This window comes from Aquarana catesbeiana, linkage group LG12, assembly GCF_042186555.1.
Source record: "Aquarana catesbeiana isolate 2022-GZ linkage group LG12, ASM4218655v1, whole genome shotgun sequence".
In the NCBI taxonomy this organism is placed as follows: domain Eukaryota; kingdom Metazoa; phylum Chordata; class Amphibia; order Anura; family Ranidae; genus Aquarana; species Aquarana catesbeiana.
The window spans coordinates 195,946,861-195,970,448 of NC_133335.1; the positions used below are offsets into that span (position 1 = coordinate 195,946,861).

The 23,588-nt window shown below is 45.0% G+C and overlaps 1 protein-coding gene across 1 annotated transcript in view; it reads left to right on the forward strand.

Moving 5' to 3' along the window:
* LOC141113322 (ubiquitin carboxyl-terminal hydrolase CYLD-like) overlaps positions 1-23,588 on the forward strand; it is a 50,528-nt gene that overhangs the window by 9,862 nt on the left and 17,078 nt on the right. The window contains exons 4-8 of the mRNA XM_073606382.1: positions 5,902-6,040; positions 14,450-14,557; positions 15,079-15,158; positions 17,170-17,236; positions 21,053-21,185. Of these exons, the coding sequence (XP_073462483.1) occupies positions 5,902-6,040; positions 14,450-14,557; positions 15,079-15,158; positions 17,170-17,236; positions 21,053-21,185 (527 nt within the window). The remainder of the gene's footprint in view (positions 1-5,901; positions 6,041-14,449; positions 14,558-15,078; positions 15,159-17,169; positions 17,237-21,052; positions 21,186-23,588) is intronic.

Genomic DNA, 23,588 nt, shown 5'->3' on the forward strand with positions numbered 1-23,588 from the left:
CAAGGTAAAGGCATAATGTGCTAGTATGCACTGCATACTAGCACATTATGAAAGACTTACCTTGAAACGAAGCCCTCCATGTTCACTCATCTATGTCTTTATGGACCATGCTTTGTGCACTGGTCCAAATCATTTGGTGGAGGGGGGATTATGGTGTGGGGTTGTTTTTCAGGGGTTGGGCTTGGCCCCTTAGTTCCAGTAAAGGGAACTCTTAAGGCAGGGGTAGACAACCTCGGCCCTCCAGCTGTTTTGAAACTACAAGTCCCATGAGACATTGCAAGACCCTGACAATCACAATCATGACTCCTAGAGGCAGAGGCATGATGGGATTTGTCGTTTCACCATAGCTGGAGGGCTGAGGTTGCCTACCCCTATCTTAAAGCGTCAGCATACCAAGACATTTTGGACAATTTCATAGTCCCAAATTTTAGGTAACAGTTTGGGGATGGCCCCTTCCTGTTCTAACATGACTGCGCACCAGTGCACAAAGCAAGGTCCATAAAGACATGGATGAGAGAGTTTGGGGTGGAGGAACTTGACTGGCCTGCACAGAGTTCTGACCTCAACCCAATAGAACACCTTTTGGGATTAATTAGAGCGGAGACTGCGATCCAGGCCTTCTCATCCAACATCAGTGCCTGACCTCACAAATGCTCTTCTGGAAGAATAATCAAACATTCCCATAAACACACTCCTAAATCTTGTGGACAGTCTTCCCAGAAGAGTTGAAGCTGTTATAGCTGCAAAGGGTGGGCCAACTCAATATTGAACCCTATGGACTAAGACTGGGGTGCCAGTAAAATCCATGTGCATGTAAAGGCAGGCGGCCCAATACTTTTGACAATATAGTGTAGGTGCACTGTGTCCTCTATGCCAGTGTTTCTCAACCTCTGTCCTCAAGGCGCCCCAACAGGTCATGTTTTCAGGATTTCCCTCAGATGAAACGGCTGTGGTAATTACTAAGGCAGTGAAAGTGATCAAATCGCCCGTGCAAGATAGTGGGGAGCCTGAAAACATGACCTGTTGGGGCGCCTTGAGGACTGGAGTTGAGAAACACTGCTCTATGCTGGGGTTGGACAACACTGCTGCATGCTGCCTAGCCTGGATCAGCATCATGGCGTGGGAGAGCCATCATGCATCTTAGCCCCAGAGCTTCTATGGTTGTTATGGTGCTGGTAGCAGCCCACATCATGAAGCTGATTCAGGGCAAACTGCATCCAGTGTTTGTGGCACCCCTGGAGAACCCAAACAGCACCCCAGGGTGCCACAACATGCCAGCTGAGAGATGCTGCTCTAAAATAAGGATTGCCCTAGAAAAAAAGATTACAGTGGAACCTTGGTTTACGAGTAACGCGGTTAACAAGCGTTTTGAAAGACGCTCAACTTTTTTTTTAAATTCTGACTCGGTTTGCGAGTGTTGTCTCGCAAAACGAGCAGAATTCAAGCTAATGGACGGTGCAGTACCGCATTTGGCCAGAGGTGCGGAGGCGCCGGCGACACTCGGAACGGTTTGGAGCTGTTCGGAAATACTCAGAATGACTCGGAAACACTCGGAAATACTCCATTCCTGAGTGTTTCCAAGGCTTTCCGAGCTGTCCCCGAGTATTTCCGAGGATCTCCAGCGCCCCCCCCCCCCCACCTCAGGCCACATGCGGTATTGCATGTAATAGAAGTCAATGCGGAACAAATTATCTTCGTTTCCATTAACTTCTATAGGGAAACCCGCTTTGATATGCGAGTGATTTGGATTACAAGCATTCTCCTGGAATGGATTATGCTCGTAATCCAAGGTTCCACTGTATATTAATGCATAGGTGATGGTATATCTGTTATTTTGGAAACCCCTGGCGATTTCATAACTGAAGAATATGTTCCTGTTCTGTGCAATAATTTGCGTGATGTAACAAATACAATATACAAAATGTACATCAATGTAAGTGTTCCCAGAATCCCATCTAACTATGTCATGTCATTCCACTGTCATGCCATGAAACAGGTATGTCACTCCCTGAGAAACCTGTACACGTGTTTAGGGATAATCAGCTTTTAATTGCTTATTTACATCACTGTAAGCCGCAAGGCATTTGGAACTGTTATTACTTTTTGAATAGCCTAAACAATAAATCTCTCTTTTCGGATATCTGTCATTTCAGAACTAGTAATTCTTTGTTCCTATTGTTACTTGAATTTGTACTCAGTTTATGTCCAAAATAGCCAGTAACGAGCAACTGTTTTTAAATGTTGCCCCTATATCATGTATTTAAATCCGAACTCTGGTTTCAAATTATGTGCCCCACCCCATCTGCGCTTTTTTTTTTTAATGGTTGAATATCTTTTATTATTTTCACAATAAAGGACATGAAGTCTTTCAAACATATGCAAAAGAAAAACAAGTGTACTTTTGTACAAGTCAAAGAAACAGAGATAACAGAATGACAGGGTGGATAACTGACAGCTCACAATAAACCTGTAGCGGTGCCCCCATGGGGTTGCTACGTGTTACAGCATCCACACAATGTAACCCTGCTGGTTACATATCTCCCAACATTTTGAGATGGGAATGAGGGACACCTACTAGCAAACGTATGTAGGCATAGGACATGCCCCCTGTCACACCCCCTTAAAGGAGAATTAACCAAAAAAAAAGATTCAGTAAATCCACAAGAGCTTTTTTTTACCACTAATATTCCTTTATATTGGCTTTTAAAATTTACAAATGCAGCAATTTAGAATTTGGATGAAAGGTTTAGCACTGGGAAACACTGTTTGAAAGATAAAAAGTGCGTTTTATATAGATCAGACCAAAATGAGGGACAAATGAGGGGGAAAGATCGACAGAGGGACATTGCCCCAAATCAGGGACAGTCCCTCGAAATCAGGGACACTTGGGAGCTATGTGGTCAGACATCCATTTTAGCACACTTTCCCAGACAATTAATAGTCTCTTGCTTGTTTTTGTTGTTTTTATTAGGGGATTAAACTTGGTTGGGGAAAAAGGAACATGGGATGCCCATAAGATGAATAGTTCTTTACAAAATTCAAAGATGGTTGGCTCTAAACTTGATAGTCTCTTCCTCAGCACATCTCCTCCAGCACACTACTTTGGAGCACAAACTTCACTTCTCCTCCAGTACACTACTTTGGAGCACAAACTTCACTTCTCCTCCAGTACACTACTTTGGAGCACAAACTTCACTTCTCCTCCAGTACACTACTTTGGAGCACCTGCTTCACTGTCCAAATTTAGCTTCCTGTCACACCATTAGCACACGACTAGGCTTCAGTCTGAATAAGTCCTATTGTCTTTTCTTGATAGCCATTTGCAGGTAGGGGTCTGCAGTACCCCTCTGTGGTAGCAACCGATTTGATTGAGAATAATGCACTTGATGGACTACTGATTCCAGCAAATCCGATTGCAAATCCTGCCCGCCCTCCTGGCTGCAGCGTCTTGACACATAACACCCACAGTCTCTCCCTCTGGCACTACATCCAACTCCTGGCATGTCTCTTCCAGAGCTTTCCACTGTGCTTTCCACTCACCAACACCTGGCCTGGATCCCTCCTGAATGACTTTCTCCGGACATGCACCCAACTGTCCATTCCAGCTCCTGTTCCAGGACACCCCTCTATGACTGTGTAAAGAGAGGCTCCCTCCCAGCTCCCGAGCTCCCCGCCTGAGGTACACCCCCCCCCCAGAAAGGGGGTTCCCTCAGACATGACAGTCTAACACTCCATCATCCAGTTCACCCAGCCGACAACTCCTCCCCCAGCAGACTGACCATGGGTATATACATACCTCCCGACATTTTGAGATGGGAATGAGGGACACCTACTATCAAACGTATGTAGGAATAAGACATGCCCCCTGCCACACCCCCTTCAAGGAGAATTAACCAAAAAAAAAGGTTTATTAAATCCACAAGGGCTTTTTTTTACTACTACTATTCCTTTATATTGACTTTTAAAATTTACAAATGCAATTTAGAATTTGGATGAAAGATTTAGCACTGGGAAACACTTTTTGAAAGATAAAAAGTGCATTTTATACACAACTATATGGATCAGACCAAAATGAGGGACAAATGAGGAGGAAAGAGGGACAGAGGGACATTGCTCCAAATCAGGGACAGTCCCTCGAAATCAGGGACAGTTGGGAGCTATGGTAAATATAGGAGGCCTGCCACCTGCCAATCCTAGTTTGGGATTGGTCAGGGCTCCCACATGCACCCCATGTCACTCCAGCTCTCTGCCCTGCCTCCTTTCCAGAACCTTCTCCCTGGAAACAGAGGAGGCGCCCAAGAGCTGCAGTACATGTCAGTCACCTACTGCTACACTAAACCACTCCCCTGCCCCCAGATCAAAACAAACAGGCCTAGCTCACAGCATAGGCCTGCCTAAATTTACCTGCACTGGCAGCTTACACAAAACCTACACCTAGCACCTAGATATCTAAGGTAGAGGGTGCTACAAACCTCATTGAACAGGATACAACAGTAGCATGTTGAATCAAGAGGTAAATTAGGTGGAAGGTGGAAGGGGGAAGAGGGGAGGGGGGTGAGAGGGAAGGGAAAAATATGGGTATCCGGGTCAGGGGATAACAGGCTCTGGTAGTGCGGTATTCCAGTAGCTAAAAATCCTAAAAAAACAGGTTCATCGGAGACAGGTGTCATCCCCTCAAGCAACTGCTTGAGGGGGTGGAGGAAAGAAAATGAGATTAGGTAAGGGATAAACTGGCTGAGAGTCTAAGGAGACCAGTTTTTTCAGGGACTCCAAGGAGGAATAATTGTCCCAGACCAGCCAAAAGGTCTTATATTTTTTCCTATAAGTCAGTCTCTCACACCAAAAGCTCCTCCATCTACATAATATCATTGATGATGTTGATCCATTCAGCATTGGAAGGAGTGGAAGAGGACTTTCAGGAGGAGGAGACCAACTGACGGGCAGCAGAAAGAAAATATCTTAGCAAACTTGATTTTTGAGATTTATATTACTTTTTTTATTTTTTATTATTGAAATATACAGTACATACTTTTATTCAGTGATCTTCTGGCTGGTTTGATATCATCACAGGTCCTTCTTCTTTATTGACTTTTAAAAAAAACACATACTTAACAGCCCAAAAAGTCCAGTGCTGTCTTCTTCCAACTTGAAGTCTTCACCACTGTTTTTGTTCCCGTGTCACCATCTTGGATTCCGGAGCCTTCCTGATCATTCACAGCCAGCCCCCTACGCCACAGGCGCGGAATCCGCCAACTAGATGACAGTAGTGTGACATAAGTTCTGTGAGAATTAGGGGGGGGGGGTGAGGAAACATCATCCTTGTCTAGGTGAGGAAAGATGAAATGGGAGCAAGTAGGTACTTTCCATACAAAAAAATAAAATAAAAAATGTTTAAAAAGGAGGCGGGAGAGTTTTGATTATGTGTTATGTCAAATGTGATGAAAAGGTCTGCTTTAAATTAAAAGAAATCTGAAATACAACACCACTGTTTATCACTTCGCCCTCCCAAACTTTTGAATTCTTTTTATTATTTTGAACATTCGATCTCTGTATCAGGCAGAAACTAAGCGGGAAACTAAAATTCCATTTTGCTTCTCGTCTCCTTATTTTATAATAAATATTGGATAGGATTAATGATTACAGAACTACATTATTAAATGTATTGATTTAGTTAATTGTATCTGCCAAAGGCTCAGTTTTAAACAGAAGAAAACACTGGTTTCTGGAGCTATTTATAACAGGAATTGGTCTTTTCCTACATTCCTAACAAGGAACGTCCTTTCTCCTGTTGATCTCTGTGGAATAGGTCTGTTAATTGGGTTATAGCAACATTTAGAAATATCATATCTAAGTAATCATACTGCAAATAAAATTAGGTCTTGCCATTCTCCCCCTTCATAGATATTCACAGTGTATTGGAGGACAGTACAAAGGATCACCCCCCTGTACGTGAATGCGATGTTCTAGACAAGATAGTTGGATTGAGGAATGGGATCCAAGGACACTACAATTCCTGCTACCTAGATACCACCCTTTTCAGGTAAGGTCCTCAAAATAATTCTTAACCACTTCAATACCGGGCATTTTCACTCCCTTCCTGCCCAGGCTAATTTTCAGCTTTCAGCCCTGTAAAGTTTTGAATGACAATTGCGTGGTCATGCAACACTGTACCCAAATTAAATTTTTATCATTTTTTTCCCCACAAATAGAGATTTCTTTTGGTGGTATTTGATCACCTCTGCGGTTTTTATTTTTTGCGCTATAAACAAAAAAAGGGGCGACAATTTGGAAAAAAACACTATATGTTTTACTTTTTGCTATAATAAATATATATATAATATATATTTTTTTCTCAGTTTAGGCCAATATGCATTCTTCTACATATTTTTGGTAAAAAAAAAAAATCGCAATAAGCGTATATTGATTGGTGTGCGCAAAAATTATAGGTTATTGATTTATGGCATTTTTATTATTATTTTATTTTTACTAGTAATGGCGGTGACCTGCGATTTTTATCGTGACTGTGACATTGCAGCAGACAGATCAGACACTTTTGACACTATTTTGGGACCATTGACATTTATACAGCGATCAGTGCTATTAAAATGCAATGATTACTGTATAAATGTCACTGGCAGGGAAGGAGTTAACACTACGGGGCAATCAAGGGGTTAAATGTGTTACCTAGGGAGTGATTCTAACTGTGGGGGGGGTGGGACTGAGTAGGGGAGGAGACCGATCGGTGTTCCTTGATATACTAGGAACACACAATCGGTCTCCTCTCCCCTGACAGGACGTGGATCTCTGTGTTTACATACAGAGATCCGCGTTCCTGCTCTGTCACGAGGGATCGCGGGTGCCCGGTGGACATCACGGCTGCCGGGCACACGCACCAGCTCCTCGGTGACGTGGCAGACGTGCGCGTGCCGCCGGACGTCATATGACACCCGCCCAGGATGGTAGATCTCATCTGAGGATGTCATATGACTATGGGCGGGTAGGGAAGTGGTTAAAGCTAAATTTGAGGTATGGAAATTTGACAATACCTGTGGGATCCCCATAGGAGTTGGAAGTAAACAATGTAGTAGGCACTGATACGGCAGAGATCTCCACTAGCTTCCAGGTCTCGTGCCAAAAGGTTGCCCTGCTGCATTGTGAATACAGAAGGTTGCCCGACTCGCATGGGCACCATTCGGGATCGGGACAAGGGGTGGGCAAAAGGAGCGGCTGTCCTGGGCACTGTGGTATCATGTGAGGTACGGGGGCACCTCAAGGAGATTGGGGGGGGTTGTGTTGGGAAGGGGAATCTGGAGGGTGGATAAATTAGGGGGGGTGCTAGGAATGGTGATTTGGGGGGATTTTTGTTGGGAGGGGGGAATGGGGGAAGAGGATTTGTGTTGGGAGGGAAGATTTGGGGGGTTTGTGCTAGAAGAGGTGATATGATAGAGGGGGCAACAAATTTGTGCTAGGAGGAGACATTTTTTGGGGGCTGTATTTGATCTAGTAGGCATGATTGGGGCTATATATGCTAGGAGGGGAAATTTGTGCTAGGGGTGGGGACTGGGGGAGAATTTTGCTGAGAGGGGATTTGGAGTGGGGAGAGAGGATTTGTGCTTAGAGGGGGAAATGATTTTAAGTGAAAGTGATTTTTTATTGGGGGGGGGGTGTGCTGGGGGATTTGGAGAGAGAAAGGATTTGAGCTTGGAGGGGGGGTGGGGGGCGATTTGTACTAGGAGGAGAGGGAATTTATGCTTAGGGGTAGGCATGCAGATTAGTGCTTGATTTTTTGGGGGGTGGATATTTGCTGACACATAATGCTCATACATTTTGGAGGGGCGCAGTTTGGTATGTTTGCCCTGGGCTCTAGATGACATTGCCCCAGCACTGGCAACATTCATTGAACACTTTGCATTTTATCAATAAATGTAAAGCATTCTCTGATTGGACAAGGTGGAGAAGCGAGGTGGTGACATCATAATATACACTTTATACAATCAGAGAACACTTTGCATTCATTGAGAAAATGCTTGACTGTAGGATAACAGATGTAATTAACATGCCCTTCTGCCACCACTAAAAACCCTTACCCCAATAATTCAGACCACACCGATATTGGAGTATAAAAGGCCGTAGCAGCCTATTTTATTTAAACAAATATACCTTAGAATATCAACACTATGGATATAAAACATATCCAACATAAAACAGCAAAACAACAACATCTGTTAAACAACCTGTCTAATTTCTCAAGCGTTGGTCTGAGCAATATCTTCATAATCATCAGTGTCCAATAACAAAAACTTACCCTGCGGTCCCATCAAATTTGTCACATAGGCCTCAAGCCGACAAGCTGGCTCAGAGACTACCAATGACCGCAGAGCCCCTTTATCACTTCCCGGTTAACCTCCATTAACCGGGAACCACCATCATGAGCCATATCAACGCTGGCTCCCAAAAAAACTCTTACTTTTTGCCATCTTTTTTCTCTTGCCCAGACCAACGCCCGCCCCTGCCACGACGTATCTGCGACCATCACCTGTAGAAGAAACAATACAATACCCTACATCCTAACAATACTTTACCAATATAAGGGAGGGTGGGCGGGAACTTTCTTCAGGAAAACTGTTACTCCCCCCAGGGCGGGATGAACTTATAAAGACCCTCCTAGTGCCTCCCCCTCGGTTAACTAATATACACTCCCCCTCTGTGTTAACTCCACTGCTGCCACAGTCATGTACTCCCTCCACCTATGCATTACATGCTGTGTTCCGGTCCTTTCTTGACTGTAGGATAACAGATGTAATTAACATGCCCTTCTGCCACCACTAAAAACCCTTACCCCAATAATTCAGACCACACCGATATTGGAGTATAAAAGGCCGTAGCAGCCTATTTTATTTAAACAAATATACCTTAGAATATCAACACTATGGATATAAAACATATCCAACATAAAACAGCAAAACAACAACATCTGTTAAACAACCTGTCTAATTTCTCAAGCGTTGGTCTGAGCAATATCTTCATAATCATCAGTGTCCAATAACAAAAACTTACCCTGCGGTCCCATCAAATTTGTCACATAGGCCTCAAGCCGACAAGCTGGCTCAGAGACTACCAATGACCGCAGAGCCCCTTTATCACTTCCCGGTTAACCTCCATTAACCGGGAACCACCATCATGAGCCATATCAACGCTGGCTCCCAAAAAAACTCTTACTTTTTGCCATCTTTTTTCTCTTGCCCAGACCAACGCCCGCCACAGCACACGAGAATAAAACCTTATTCTTGTGTGCCCCTCCACACCCGAAGTGCTCGCTGTATGCCATCTTGTAAACCTAAGGCCCACAAGTCTATACCCACTTCGTTCAAGTGAACCCCATCAGACCTTAAATACCTCCAGGTTTCAAACTCAAGTTCAAGGTGTCTCACCGTTAAACCACCATTATTAATCACAAACTTGCTCACTTCTCTGTTTATTTTTCTCCGTGCCCTGTTCACACCTTCTACCGACCTAGCCATCCTCCATGATGTCTGCGCCACCATGTCGGACCAGACAATCACCATCTGAGGAAAAGCTTCCTTCAACTGCCAAACGTCCTACTTTATGTCCCGTTTAATGTCTACCATGGCCCTAACGCACAAGTCATTGCCGCCTAAATGAATAACTAATACGTCCGGCGGCCTATCTCGTTGTGCATACCGATGAACCTCAGCAACCAACCTTCCCCACAACATGCCGGGGAACCCCAACCACTTGATACATGCCTCCCGTTTGCTGAAACCCAATTGCCTACCCTCAAAAACGTGCATCACCTCTCCGTGCCCCCCAGGACACGTAAGAATGGCCCATGATCCAGACCATCCTCAGCAACGAATCTGAAACAGAAGAAAAGAAAAACAACCGAACAATAAAAAACTCCTATATTCCACCTTCTTTACCACATCCCCATAACAGTGATCCCATAACCGAGATCCCATAACAGAGATCCCATAACAGAGATCCCATAACAGAGATCCCATAACAGAGATCCCATAACAGAGATCCCAAAACAGTGATCCCATAACAGAGATCCCAGAACAGTGATCCCATAACAGAGATCCCATAACAGAGATCCCATAACAGAGATCCCAAAACAGTGATCCCATAACAGAGATCCCAAAACAGTGATCCCATAACAGAGATCCCAGAACAGTGATCCCATAACAGAGATACAATAACAGAGATACCATAACAGTGATCCCATAACAGAGATCCCATAACGGTGCATGCATACCGTTTCTGACTGCTTCCGTAGCTGCTCCTATCCTAAACGAATAGGACGAGAAATCATTCTCATCCAGGCCCAAACCCCGTATGCATTTTGTAAAGACTGCCGCAAATTGAAATCTAGATAAAAATTCACCACTTAAATGTACCAAAAAAGGGGCCCGGTCGTTCTGAACGAACTTTTAAAAAATTCCCGAACTGCTTCTACCGGGCATAATTGTGATCCCTTCACTGGGTAAACTTGCACCAGTCTTTAGAGTACGCTGCCCATGTAGACCCACTCACCGACTTCCTTATCCATCCCGCGATGAGGCCAATGTTATCCCCCACAGCCATTCGGAACAAGGTACTCCTTGCTGCTCCGCCTCCGGCGCCAACTCCCGAAACCTGTCCCACTGAAAGTGATACAACGCATCAGCTATCACATTTTCCACCCCTGGTAAGTGTACCGCATGAATGAAAACATTCAACTGCAGACAGCGCAATACTAAGTGTTGCAATAACCTGATCACTGGCATGGATGATGCCGTAATCCCATTGATAACTTGCACCACCCCCAAATTGTCCCCATGGAAACGCACCTTCAGATCCCTGAATGATGTTCCCCACAGCTCCACTGCCAGCACTACCGGAAACAACTCCAGCAGCACCAGATTCTTCGTGAATCCTGCCTCCACCCATGCTTGGAGCCATGGTCCTGCACTCCATTGTCCCTGAAAAAAATGCCCCAAAACCTGTGGAACCTGCGGCATCCGTGAATAGTTCCAGGTCAAAGTTGCTGACTGGACCAGATATCCACAGTGCCCTACCGTTAAAAGCTTCCAAAACATATACCACACTCTCAAATCTGCCCTGTGCGTTTCTCTTAATCGCACGAAATGTCACGGTGATTCTATTCCACTCGTGCTAGACGCAAGCCTGCGACTAAACACCCTCCCCATCGGTAATATGCGGCGTGCAAACTTCAGCTTGCCCAATACTGACTGTAGTGTCCTTAACTGCACTTTCTTTAAACCCAAAAGCCCTGCAATTTCTCTCTTCAGATCTTCCCGCTTATCGTCCGGCAGCCTCCATTCCATTGCGTCCAAATCTATGACAATGCCCAAAAAACTGGATGACCGTTCACGGTCCCTCCGTCTTATCAGCAGCCAATGGAATGCCAAATCTATCTGCGATGTGCTCCAGCGTGGCTAACAGCACCACACAAATCCTGGAGGCCGCCGGACCTATACAAAGAAAAATCTTCTGGGTGTTGAATAACAGAATTCACCCCCGACACATCCCGCACAACCCATTCCACGAAGAAGCTAAAGTGTTCAAATATTGCGCACGATATTGAGCAGCCCATGGGTAAGCAATTGTCCACGTAGAATTCATTGTTCCAATGACAACCTAGTAGCCTAAAACTATCCTGGTGCACCGGCAGTAGTCTGAAAGCAGATTCCACATCCGCTTTCGCCATCAGGGCCCCCTAACCGTAACGACGGCCCCATCCCACTGCCGCGTCGAATGAAGTATAGGTCACGGAGCACGCCCCCTGATCTATAGCATCGTTCACTGACCCCCCTTTTTGGGAAAGATAGGTGATGAATTAGCCTAAATTTACCTGGTTCCTTTTTTTTTTTTTTTTTTTTTTTTTTTTTTTTTTTTTTGGTACCACTCCCAGCGGCGAGACCACCAGATCGTCAAACGGCGCCGCTGGAAATGGGCCACCCATCCGCCCCAATGCAACTTCCTTCCTTAGCTTCTCCAAAACACATCCGGATGTTGCATTGCTGACCGCAAATTGCGTGGAACCGGTGGAATTACCGTCAACTCGCATGGGATCTTAAAGCCAACCGAAAAAACCTACCTCCAACAATTGAGCTGCTGCCCTGTCCGGATACCTACCTAGAAACGGTCGCATCCTTTCCACCTTCACTGGGGTCCTCCCTTTTGTTTGCAGTCTCTCCTGTACGTGCATTTTCCCTGCTTGGAACCTCTGGACCCGGGGTGAGATCCCCCCGCCCTGAACACTCGTGTTTATCCTTACATGCGACTCCAACCTGCATGTCCCGGTGTTGTATAGCCAACAAACCCCTTTTCTATTTCCGACCGAATGTCCCTGGGACGAAGGTCCACCGCCCCCCCCCTGAAAAAACTGATTGGGGGCCCTCACCGTCGTCATCAATTTCATCCAGAGGCTGATGTCCTTGTGATCCCAACGCAGAGCCGGCCTGACCACCCTCCGTTGTCAGAATTGTTCGTCATACCTCAACCATGCTGTTCCCCCATAAACTCTGTACGCCTCACCAAATAGCATCTTGATAACAAAACAGTGCCGAACAATGCTCGGGTTGTTTTTCCCCTATCACACTTGCCATAATCGCAAACGCTTGCAACCAGTTAGCAAACGTTCTAGGGATCAAACGATATCTCCTCTTCTCCTCATCCTCCTTCTTAGAGCCATGTGGCTTAACTCTATCAAGATTAAATTTTTTCAATGGTAGCAGTGAAAAAATTTCCACATACTCACCTTTCCACAGTTTTTCACGCACTACTTGTTTTAAGTGCGACCCTAACGGTCCCTCATAGCAAACATAGACCTCGCCTTTTGCCGCGTCAGCCAACCTTGTTATGTCCTGCCTGCCAGCTGCCTCCGCTGATTTTTCCGTCCCTTCCGCGGCCCCCACTCCCTGTCACCGCTGGGCTGGGCAATGCGACTGCGGCCTGCACCACCGGCCCTCCACTTTTTTCTGCTCCACCTGCAACCCCCGTCGGAACCCATGCCGCCGCCGGGCCCGTGCGACCCTTTTCTGCCGCTTCAAAACGCTGTAAGAGCTCATTTATGCCTGCCAAGAAAACCCCCTAAGCCAGAGGCCCCCCGTTTGTGTCATTCACTCTGCCAGCTTCACTCACACCTGCAACCCCCAGCCCCCCACTACTCGGCAGACCTGCAACAGAAATCATGACATTAGACTCACCAGGCTGCACAGGCGTAGCCTCATCAGCCGGACTTCTGTTCTCCACCGCTGTTGTCCTCCTGGAGGGGGGGGGGGGGCCGCCTCTTCCTCTGACCCGGACCGCTCATCCTCCCCAATGCACTCTCCTTCTTCCTCCTCAGCCGATGAATGCCCACCCGGCCTGGACACCAAGGTTGCCGTGGAAACCGCGGCCGTACACCCCCGCCTCCCCGTATCCCATCTGCCTGTCGTTTTTTGCTGTACCTTGCCCGGACCGGTGTTGGGAACCACAGTCCTGCCGTCAGGTACTATCGCTGCTCTACCCGGCCGTCCTCTCTCGCTTCTACTGCGACCCCCTGCCGTGGAACCAGAAGGCCCAGGGATCTCTCCTCGTGCACCGCTGCGCACATCCGACTCCCTGACTCTGGGGGCGGGGCTAACGCTTCTCTCCACTCTGGCTGTGCTAGGCCGCTGCGCCGCTCCCGCTACATCCCGCTGACCGCCATTCGGTCCACCTTCGGTTCTCCCCCGTCCCTACCGTTCGCTTGCCACTCTATTTGGCGGCGGGCCCGCTGAGGGACCGGAGTGAGTCCCAGGCTGCCGCTGTTCATGGGAAAAAAAACTCCTCTGGGGGCCGCGACCGCCGAGTCCTAGTGTCGCTCGTTACCCCCCTGCTAGATGCAGGCTCTGTTCCCCTCACTGCTTCCTCTAAGGTGTCCTGGAGCCAGGCTGCCCCTCTCACCATTGCTTCTACTCTCATCTGCTCCATCAGGCGCTCCAGGTCAGCCATGCTGCTCTTCAGGGAACTTTCTTCAGGAAAACTGTTACTCCCCCCAGGGCGGGATGAACTTATAAAGACCCTCCTAGTGCCTCCCCCTCGGTTAACTAATATACACTCCCCCTCTGTGTTAACTCCACTGCTGCCACAGTCATGTACTCCCTCCACCTATGCATTACATGCTGTGTTCCGGTCCTTTCTAAATGTTTGTGCATGGCACCCATGCCAAGTGGGTGGTCCCCTGTGTTCAGTAAGCAGCAGGGCAGCCACTCAGTGCTTACTACAGTGATTTCCAGCTTTGGGTAGGATTCCATAGGAATGGGACATATATAATTATATTGGTCCAAGCTGGGCCAATGTCACTATGTCAAACTAGCCTTGCCTGGAATTCAGCTTTAATATTCAAAACCCTCACAAACCTTAAGCTATAAATTCCAAAAAAATATTTTTTTTTTCACAGCCTATTTGCTTTCTCCTCTGTTCTGGATCCCATCTTACGCTCTCCAGATGTCTGTGATGCCAAAGTACAACGCATCCTTAGGGAGGACATTGTGAACCCCCTCAGAAGGTGAGTTTGTGTTTACAAGTGCATATATTTAGTTGTGATATTTAAGAGGCACATTTGGGTCTTTGGGACAATTCCAGACAGTCATCCTAATGCTTTTAAACTCTTTAGAATGCTTTTCAATGAAACTATACTTTTTTGGTTGATCATTTTAGTGTTCATCAGCCAGTGATTATACAAATTCTTCTTAAAGCAGTTGTCAAGCAGCAGAAATGCCACACACCTAGATGCAAAATATCCTTCCTTGGTAATCTGAGATGTTTAACGCTAGGCAAAGGCATTGTGTTTTGACAACTTAGTCAGAACCGTAACTGAGCTGTCACCGACAGTCAACTACTGATGATCGGCAGCCGGTACACCATACTGTTCTTTTAGTTGACTATGGAAAGATCAGACTATTTTCTCTGCTCTTTATTGAAAGGTGTAATGAGCTTTTATATGAGCACCATTTAGTTTGAGACAATGTCTATGGCAATTGGCAATTCTTTGACAAGTATCTCATCACATGTCTCGTCATGTTGTAGGACTGGATTCGTACATGCTGAGAATGTCATGAAGCTTAGAAAACTGCTGCGATGTGATTCCTTTGTTACTGATGAGAAAGGTTTGTTCTGCGTTGTCTGTCATTTCTTGTACAATATATTAAATAGTTGATTCTCTTATTATTCTTAATCCATCGTTTTCTGATGAGTAGCAATTAAGAATAAAGTTCTATTTTCACATGTTTTTGCCCTAGGCACTAGTAATAATAAGGAACTAATTGATGTGCCTCATAAAATTGCCCTGATTGCCTCAAAGTGCACAACCTTCTACTCTCGGGCCAAGTCCTGCTGTGCTGCCGATTGTGGGAAGGCACTCTATAATCTATAAGTGGATTTCACGTACTTATACTAGCAGTAATTGGATAGAATAGCCATAAAGGTTGAGAGGGGACTAAAGCAATTTTAAAACCTTCATTCTAATGAGTGTGCAGCACTGTACAGAATTTGAAAAACAGAAATTTTTCACATGTCTTGTTCCCTCACATATCCCAAAAACATGAGGATTATTACTCATTTCAGGACAATGGGGCCAAAGTACATCCAAGTGTATATGGCAAATAACGGTCAGTATTATAGAGTCATTTATTCCAACCTACATATAGCTGTCTCAGGCTTTTTGGCCACCATCAATGTAGTGTAGTGTATGAAAGCCATTTCATCTATGGAACAGGACCTGGAACTCAACAAGACATCACCATACAAGTTATTTATTTTTTTTTTTTTACAAGTATTTATATAGTGCCAACAATTTACACAGCACTTACATATATATATTGTACATTCACATCAGTCCCTGCCCTCAAAGAGCTTACAATCTAAAGTCCCTAACTCACTGTTAAAGTGGTTTTAAAGTTATAACACAGGGGAGTCCAAAGTTTTGACCTTCCTGGGCCACATTGGAAGAAGAGAAGTTGTCTTGGGCCGCACATAAAATACACCAACAATAAGGATAGCTGAATAGCAGTTCTTCCTGCGGCTCTCAGCGCGTAGGTGCAGCAGCCGGTCCTGTTCTCTTTGATGACAGGTCACTGGTGGCTGCACCTATTTGCGGCTCTCTACATAGTCAGCGATTACCTGTGGTGAGCACTGCTGGACACAGACAAAGTGCATCCAGAAAATGATAACTTCCGAAAAAATGAATTTAGCAGTCTTAGAAATACCATGTATAGCACGGTGTACATGTGCAACGGTCTGTGAAGACTTTGGTGAAGAAGTGCGATGGAAACGTTATGGTCAGTGGAGTGCAGCAGTAAATTTGAGAAGTATGCTGTGTACACCATCATAATTGCAGTCAGTGAAAAAGTGCACTTATTACCATTCCCTAAAGGATCTTTAACAGTCTGTCAATATATTTAAAATCTATCTAATATATTTAAAATCTATCCCATCATTGTTTTCTTGGGGTTCAGCCATAATACTGCAACTTTTAAAACTTAATGTCAGAGAATTGCTTAACCCCAGAATCAGTCTAGGGCTAGGCAAATTAGCCTAGATTAACTTTGCTAGGTTATTACTTAATAAAGTCATAAGCCTTGTTCTTTGAGGAGCCTAATGCCTCGTACACACGGTCGGATTTTCCAATGGAAAATGTTCGATGGGAGCCTTTTGTCGGAAATTCCGACCGTGTGTAGGCTCCATCGGACATTTTCCTTCGGAATTTCCGTCACACAAAATTTGAGATCTTGTTCTCAAAGTTTCCGACAACAAAATCCGTTCGCGTAAATTCCGATCGTGTGTACACAATTGCGATGCACAAAGTTCCACGCATGCTCGGAATCAAGCAGAAGAGCCGGCTGGCTATTGAACCTTTTTCTCGGCTCGTCGTACGTGTTGTACGTCACCGCGTTCTTGGTGTTCGGAATTTCCGACCAACTTTGTGTGACCGTGTTTATGCAGGACAAGTTTGAGCCAACATCCGTCGAAAAAAAACCCATGGATTTTGTTGTCGGAATGTCCGATCGTGTGTACGAGGCATAAGAAATAATACTGCCTCATAAACAATTAAGATAGCTAGAAGGTGTGGGTTGGCTTTAATTATATCATAATGTTAATGTGCCAGATACTCTGTTTCAGATCCGGAAGAATTCCTAAATGCCTTATTACATGAAGTACTTGCTGTGGAACCACTGCTGAAAATACGGTAGGTCTCTGGCTTGCTCAGTGAGGTTTGACTAAACATCTGGAGATCTGGCTGACTGAACTGGTCAGGTTTTTCCAATGGGGTTTGACTATATCTGTAGATCTCGATGACTGAGATTTCTTCTAGACTGCCCAGCCATCAACATATTTGGCAATACAGGGTGACTGACAAATTTGGTCTGTTCATCTGAGTATTATTTTAGGACAATGCAAAAACTCAAGAGTTGTTGCAACCACAGAATCACTACGTTTCCATTCACAGGTGTTTACACTTTCAGACGATGTCTCATGGCCTGAAAAAGTCGCATATGGTAACATAAAAGCCAACTAAAAGCATCCTATCCTTATTATAAAAGAAGAATACAGAAAGTAAACTGAGTTTTTATTTCCTAGTTTCAGCCTGATTATAGAATGTAAAATGTACAAATATAAAGCACTAAAGTGCAACAAAATGCTAATCCAACTACCGTAATTAAATAAATAAATGAATCAATAATATTGAAGTGAAAAAAACCTCATCCCATAAATAATCAATCAATAATAAATTCATCAATTCCGCTTCACAATCCTTGCGCTCAAAAAGCAGAATAAATGTGTTTTAAAAAGTTAGTGCCGGATAAAGTGTGTGTTCATACTGATGGATTCCCACTCAGGTGGAAATAGAAATAGGCTCATGAGATATGCCAAACTCCTTCGTTAATAGCAGGTTTGACAGCGATTGTCAAATGCACAAGTCCAGGTCTGCTCAAATTTCATGAGTAATTAGTATACTCCATCATGTAAAAGAAAAACCAAAGAGAGAGATCCACATAGCCTAATATATTAAAACAGGGATAAGACAAACTTACAATATGTGTGTGGTCAGTCAAGCGCTACCGTAAGATAAACCAACATGAAATCCTTACAGAAATTGCTCCACCACAGCCACAGCTGTTTCGTCATTGGTTGACTTCCTCAGGAACCCCTTTCCACCATTCACCCGCTTCCCTCTCTGCAACCACTTCCACTTCTGCACCCCCTTCCATCATTGCAGCTCCTTTCACCTTTGCACCAAATTTCACCACTGTGCACAGTTCGCTTGATGGGGTTAAATCAAGACTCCGTTCCTGCTAATAAATTACATTGGGTTGTTGGCAGTGCTTAGGGTTGATCTAAATGAGTCTGTGAGCGTTTACCTCCAGTACAAGGAACTGTATAGAAGGTAATGTTGCCCACAGGCCCACGACAAGGAACTGCATGGTGGGTAATGTTGCTCAGAAGTAATATACTGGATGAGCTGGTGGTGGCATAGCAAGGGGGGAAGCCAAAGAAAAAATAAAGCATTTGGACCTGAAGCTCCCAGCAATAGATGTGGGGCACATGCTGAAAGGTTCAGAGTCAGGGGTTAAAAAGGGGTTCGCTGGTAGAGGTGTTGGGTTCCAAAAGATTTATAAAAAAAACTTCCAGCTTATTAAATCTCAGTTGCTATAGTATATGTTTGAGATCTAACTGAATATGATTTAAAGCAGTTCAGAGTTTCAGAGTTGAATAAGTTGAAAGCTTTTATTGTGCATATGCAATAAAACCCCATAAACTTCTAACGGGCCAGGAAGCAGATCAGTCTCCTGGCCCTATAGAAGTATATGGTGTTCTACTACACATGTGTCAGAGCAGGACCCAGCATTAAGCGACAGTGCTGCTGAGTTGTCCCCACACACACCAGCAATTAGCTCCTGACACAGGAAGTCTCCCATCATTAATAACTTATTTGCAAGTCTCTTCAGTAGATCATGTAACATATAGGGGCTACCAGTGGTGGCTGGTGTTTTTTTTGGGGGGGGGCAAACAATCCACCCGCCGCCACCAATGAGCATAGACATGGCTATAGATGACTCTCTACTTATTACATAGACATAAATAGCAGATGGTGTCTATCATTCTACATACATCTTGAGGAGCCTAGGCTACAACTGATGCGCTCTGCCTAGTATATAGCACATAAAGGTAGAAAGACAGTACAAAAAATCTGAGAAATCCCCTCCATATATTGTTGATCATAGACATGGCTATCAATCCCCCTCTACTATAGGCACAGCACATCGCGCTGAATCTAGGCTACCACTGACGCTCGCATGTTAGTACATAGTACCAACCACCAAAAGCATCCGATGATCGTCCGCTTCCTAAAAAGGACAGAGCCAGCATTCTATGATAAGGCAATGATCCATAAGTTTCATAGCCCCAAAAACTGTCACCTCTCCAGTGACAGCAGAGAAATAACCGGCAGGTGACTTCCCGCATAGCACAGCCTCTGCTGCTCACAGAACACCAAGTCTCCAAACATTGAACAGAGCGATCAGTCCGGGGCCCTCGTCACCCCCAGTCGGTCAGTAGGTTGGGGCCCCGCACTTACGCCATCTCGCAGCGTTCTGGGCGGCAGGCAGTGGCTTTCTCTGCGTCTCCTTCCTCCTCCTCCTGGCGGCCAATAGGATTGAATCTTCTTTCTGACAATCGGGTGACAGGTCTCAAGACCTGCTTCCTGATTGGCTGGGAGGAGAATCAGTGTGACAATAGCGAATATTCATTCGCTATTGTCACACAACTGGGTGGGCTTTGGGTGCTGTGCTCTGCGCCCCCTGAGCCCACCCTTTTATGAAGCCTATTAGAGCCTCTGGTTTAGGGGCCCGGATGCATGGGTAGGGGGCTCTAATGGAAGGGCCACCACTGGGGGCTACAGATACATTATCAGTGATAGGAGACTTCCTTTGCTAGGAGTAGATTGTTGGCATCTGCGTAGACCACTGCAGGTTAAAGCAGCACGGTCATTAAATGCTGATTCCATTATGGAGGTAGTATAGAGTCTTTAAGACAAGTTAAAATGGCCTTGCAGCAGGTGAGTATGTTGCGGTGGGACACAACTTGTCACTGGCCAGGAGCCACACAAACAGTAGTAGAGGACCGTATTCTTGAAGTAATACCGACAGCTTCTGCCCCAAGGAGCAAAAATACAGCATGGCTTGTCCAAACCCTAATGAAAGGCTTCCTAAGTGGAGATAGTGTAGTCCCTGCACTTTCCCTACTCCTCAGGAACTTTTCCCTGCCACTATGCACTGTCACTGACAGATAGATAACCTGTCCATATGCTAACCACTTGAAAATAGTGCACCAAACCCAGGAGCCAGAGTCTTATAGACACTGCCCTAACCCAAGCTGGCCGTTAAGGTGATGTAGAGCACCAGTGTCCAATGGGACAGCTGTCCCCCTGGTGACCTCAGGAAGTCATAGAGGAACCAAGTTCTTCATGACTTCCTTCCCCCTTCTGCGATGCCGCTTTGGTCGAGCCCACCTACAGTGGGGTGTACAGACTGCACCTTACCTACATGGTGATAATGGTCACTTGGGATAATTAAGCTTCCCAGCAGGGACAAAGACAGTAATATAAGTCCAACAGAAAGTTTTATTTTTTTCTGACATGTTGGTGTTAAATCTTTCACTTGGATGCTATAAGTTGCACTGACTAAATACAGCTAGATAAAAGAAAAACTGTGTCTGTCTTCATTTCAGGCTGCATAGCAACAAAATGTGATTATTTTAAAGGGTGTGGTTCTATTCTATACCCACTGTATATCTATCTCCAGCTGTCACACTTACCCTATCCATACTTTAACGCTGCAACCTTTTCGGGGCAGAACAACATTTACTGAAACTATCATTTACACACCCTCAAGGGGACAAGTTAAAAAAAAAAATCGAGCTCATTAGATTCACATCTACTAAATGTTAAAATATTGATTTCTGGTAATGGATTAAAATGTCATTTTGTTTCACTATTTTGCAGTTGTAATGGAAAGTCTCAGGAAAGCAACAGCTATCAAATAATTGTGGAGAGAGATGGAACATTAAAAGTTCCCAGCGTTCAGACACTGCTGGAAAGATCATTTCAATCATATGAAAATCTCAAGTTTGATCTGGTAAAGTCATCTGACAAAGTGTTCACTGCAGGACATTAATATTACCATTGTCAGCTATACATTTATATTTTTTACTAAATGACTCACTAAAATCTCAGATGAGCAGTTGGATATTCCCAAAACTGCAGTTCATGTATTTTTTTACATCTTACTTTGGAGACTCCAGAAGGTCATATGATTTTTTTTGATAGTGGACTTGATTGGGAACCTACTACTGCCTCGAGAATTTTCAGAAGTCTCCAATTATGTGGCACACACCTTCGTAAAAAAAATGTTTGGGTCCCACGAACAATGACAAATCAAGCCTTAAAGCCCCAAAATTAAAAGTACCACTTTTGAAGGGAATTGAAAACTACAATCTTGTCCAGGGTTTCTCAAACAGGGTTCCATGGATCCTTAGGGTTCCTCCAGAGGTTTCTAGAGGTTCCTTGAGCAATGAGCAATTTCTGCCTCTCAGATAAGTTCCCACTGACACCATTGCCCTATTTAGCTATCGGTAAGGGGGCAATTCTTCCCAGTGACCACAAGTGTAAGGAGCCTTCTCCCCATTGACCATCACACTAAAGTATCATGAGTTGTAGATATAGTCATTTTCAGTAGGGGTTCCCTGAGACTGGAAAGTTATTTTGAAGAGTTCCTCTGTGTTAAAAGGTTGAGAAAGGTTCATCTAGTCAAATGTAATGCTCTGAGATTAAAGCAGAACTCCATGATACTTTCCAGTTTTGTCCAATCCTTTCTCCGAGGCGTATTAAAAAACAGCATTTTCCCCCTTACCTAACTGTGGAGAAAATTTGTATTTTTAACTGACATTTTAAAAGTCTGAGACCTAAAGGCACCCTGAGGAGGAATTCATAATGTGCCATCATCATATCTTTTCTTTCTTTGGTGCTGCTGAAAGAAACTATAAATCCCATAATGTAATGGAATAGAATTGCTGGCAGTTTGCTTGACAGACCAGAAGTCTCCTGGACTGTCAATCAAGGTAAAATGTCAGGATGGGCAGAACAGAGCAGGAGTCTCCTTGCCTGTCAATCAAAATAGGCTGTACAAGTGGGTGGGGCAGACGAGGAGCCCTGGCTGCCAAGGTCTTCCCACTGCAGTGTGTGGCAATATAATAACATACCATAATTGCATGTATAGTAGAAGGGGCTTTTACACAACTGGTGGCCCTGGGGCATGAGCAGACATATTGGCCACTGGTCTTAATAATAGGATCAGATCAGAATCAGGGACATGAGCCCTGTACATACATGAATCAGAGACAAATTATGCAGTGGCCCCTCCAGTGTATACAAAGAGATGAACATATTTATGCAAGGTGGAAAATTACATTTATAAATATGCATTTACATTTTGTCCTGGAACTCAGATTTAAACTAGCTGAATGCCTATAATTTTGCCTATAATTTTTACCACCCTGGCATTCATCTTGTACAACCTGCCATGTCCAAATTGGGCCCAAAGTGTCAATATTTTGTGTGGTCACCATTATTTTCCAGCACTGCCTTAAAGCGGAGGTCCGCCCACCGCTGCAAAAATTAAAAGCCAGCAGCTGCTGACTTTTAATAATCGGACACTTACCTGTCCTGGAGTCCAGCGATGTTAGCACCGCAGCTGATGTTTCCATCAGCTGTCAGGTGCATGACGCCTCCATTGCGAGTAAGGGAACCCGGCAGTGTAGCCTTTCGGCTTCATGCCAGGATCCATACTGCGCATGCGCGAGGCTCGACTCCTCTCTCCTACTGGCCCGGCGACAGGGGGAGGTGGAGGAGAGAGCCCCAGCCGTGACGTCAATACCCGTGGCTGAGGCTCCTGGAAGTGGGGAAAGCATACCTGTGAAAGACAGGTATGCTGCCCCCCCTCCCGAAAGGTGCCAAATGTGTAAATTTGCTGTCCCCTCAAAATAACTCAACACATAGCTATTAATGTCTAAACCGCTGGCAACAAAAGTGAGTACACCCCTAAGTGAAAATGTCCAATTTGGGCCCAAAGTGTCAATATTTTGTGTGGCCACCATTATTTTCCAGCACTGCCTTAACCCTCTTGGGCATGGAGTTCACCAGAGCTTCACAGGTTGCCACTGGAGTCCTCTTCCACTCCTCCATGATGACATTACCGAGCTGGTGGATGTTAGAGACCTTGCGCTCCTCCACCTTCCGTTTGAGCATACCCCACAGATGCTCAATAGGGTTTAGGTCTGGAGACATGGTTGGCCAGTCAATCACCTTTACCCTCAACTTCTTTAGCAAGGCAGTGGTCGTCTTGGAGGTGTGTTTGGGGTTGTTTTCATGTTGGAATACTGCCCTTCGGTCTAGTCTCCAAAGGGAGGGGATTATGCTCTGCTTCAGTATGTCACAATACATGTAGTCATTCATGGTTTCCTCAATGAACTGTAGCTCCCCA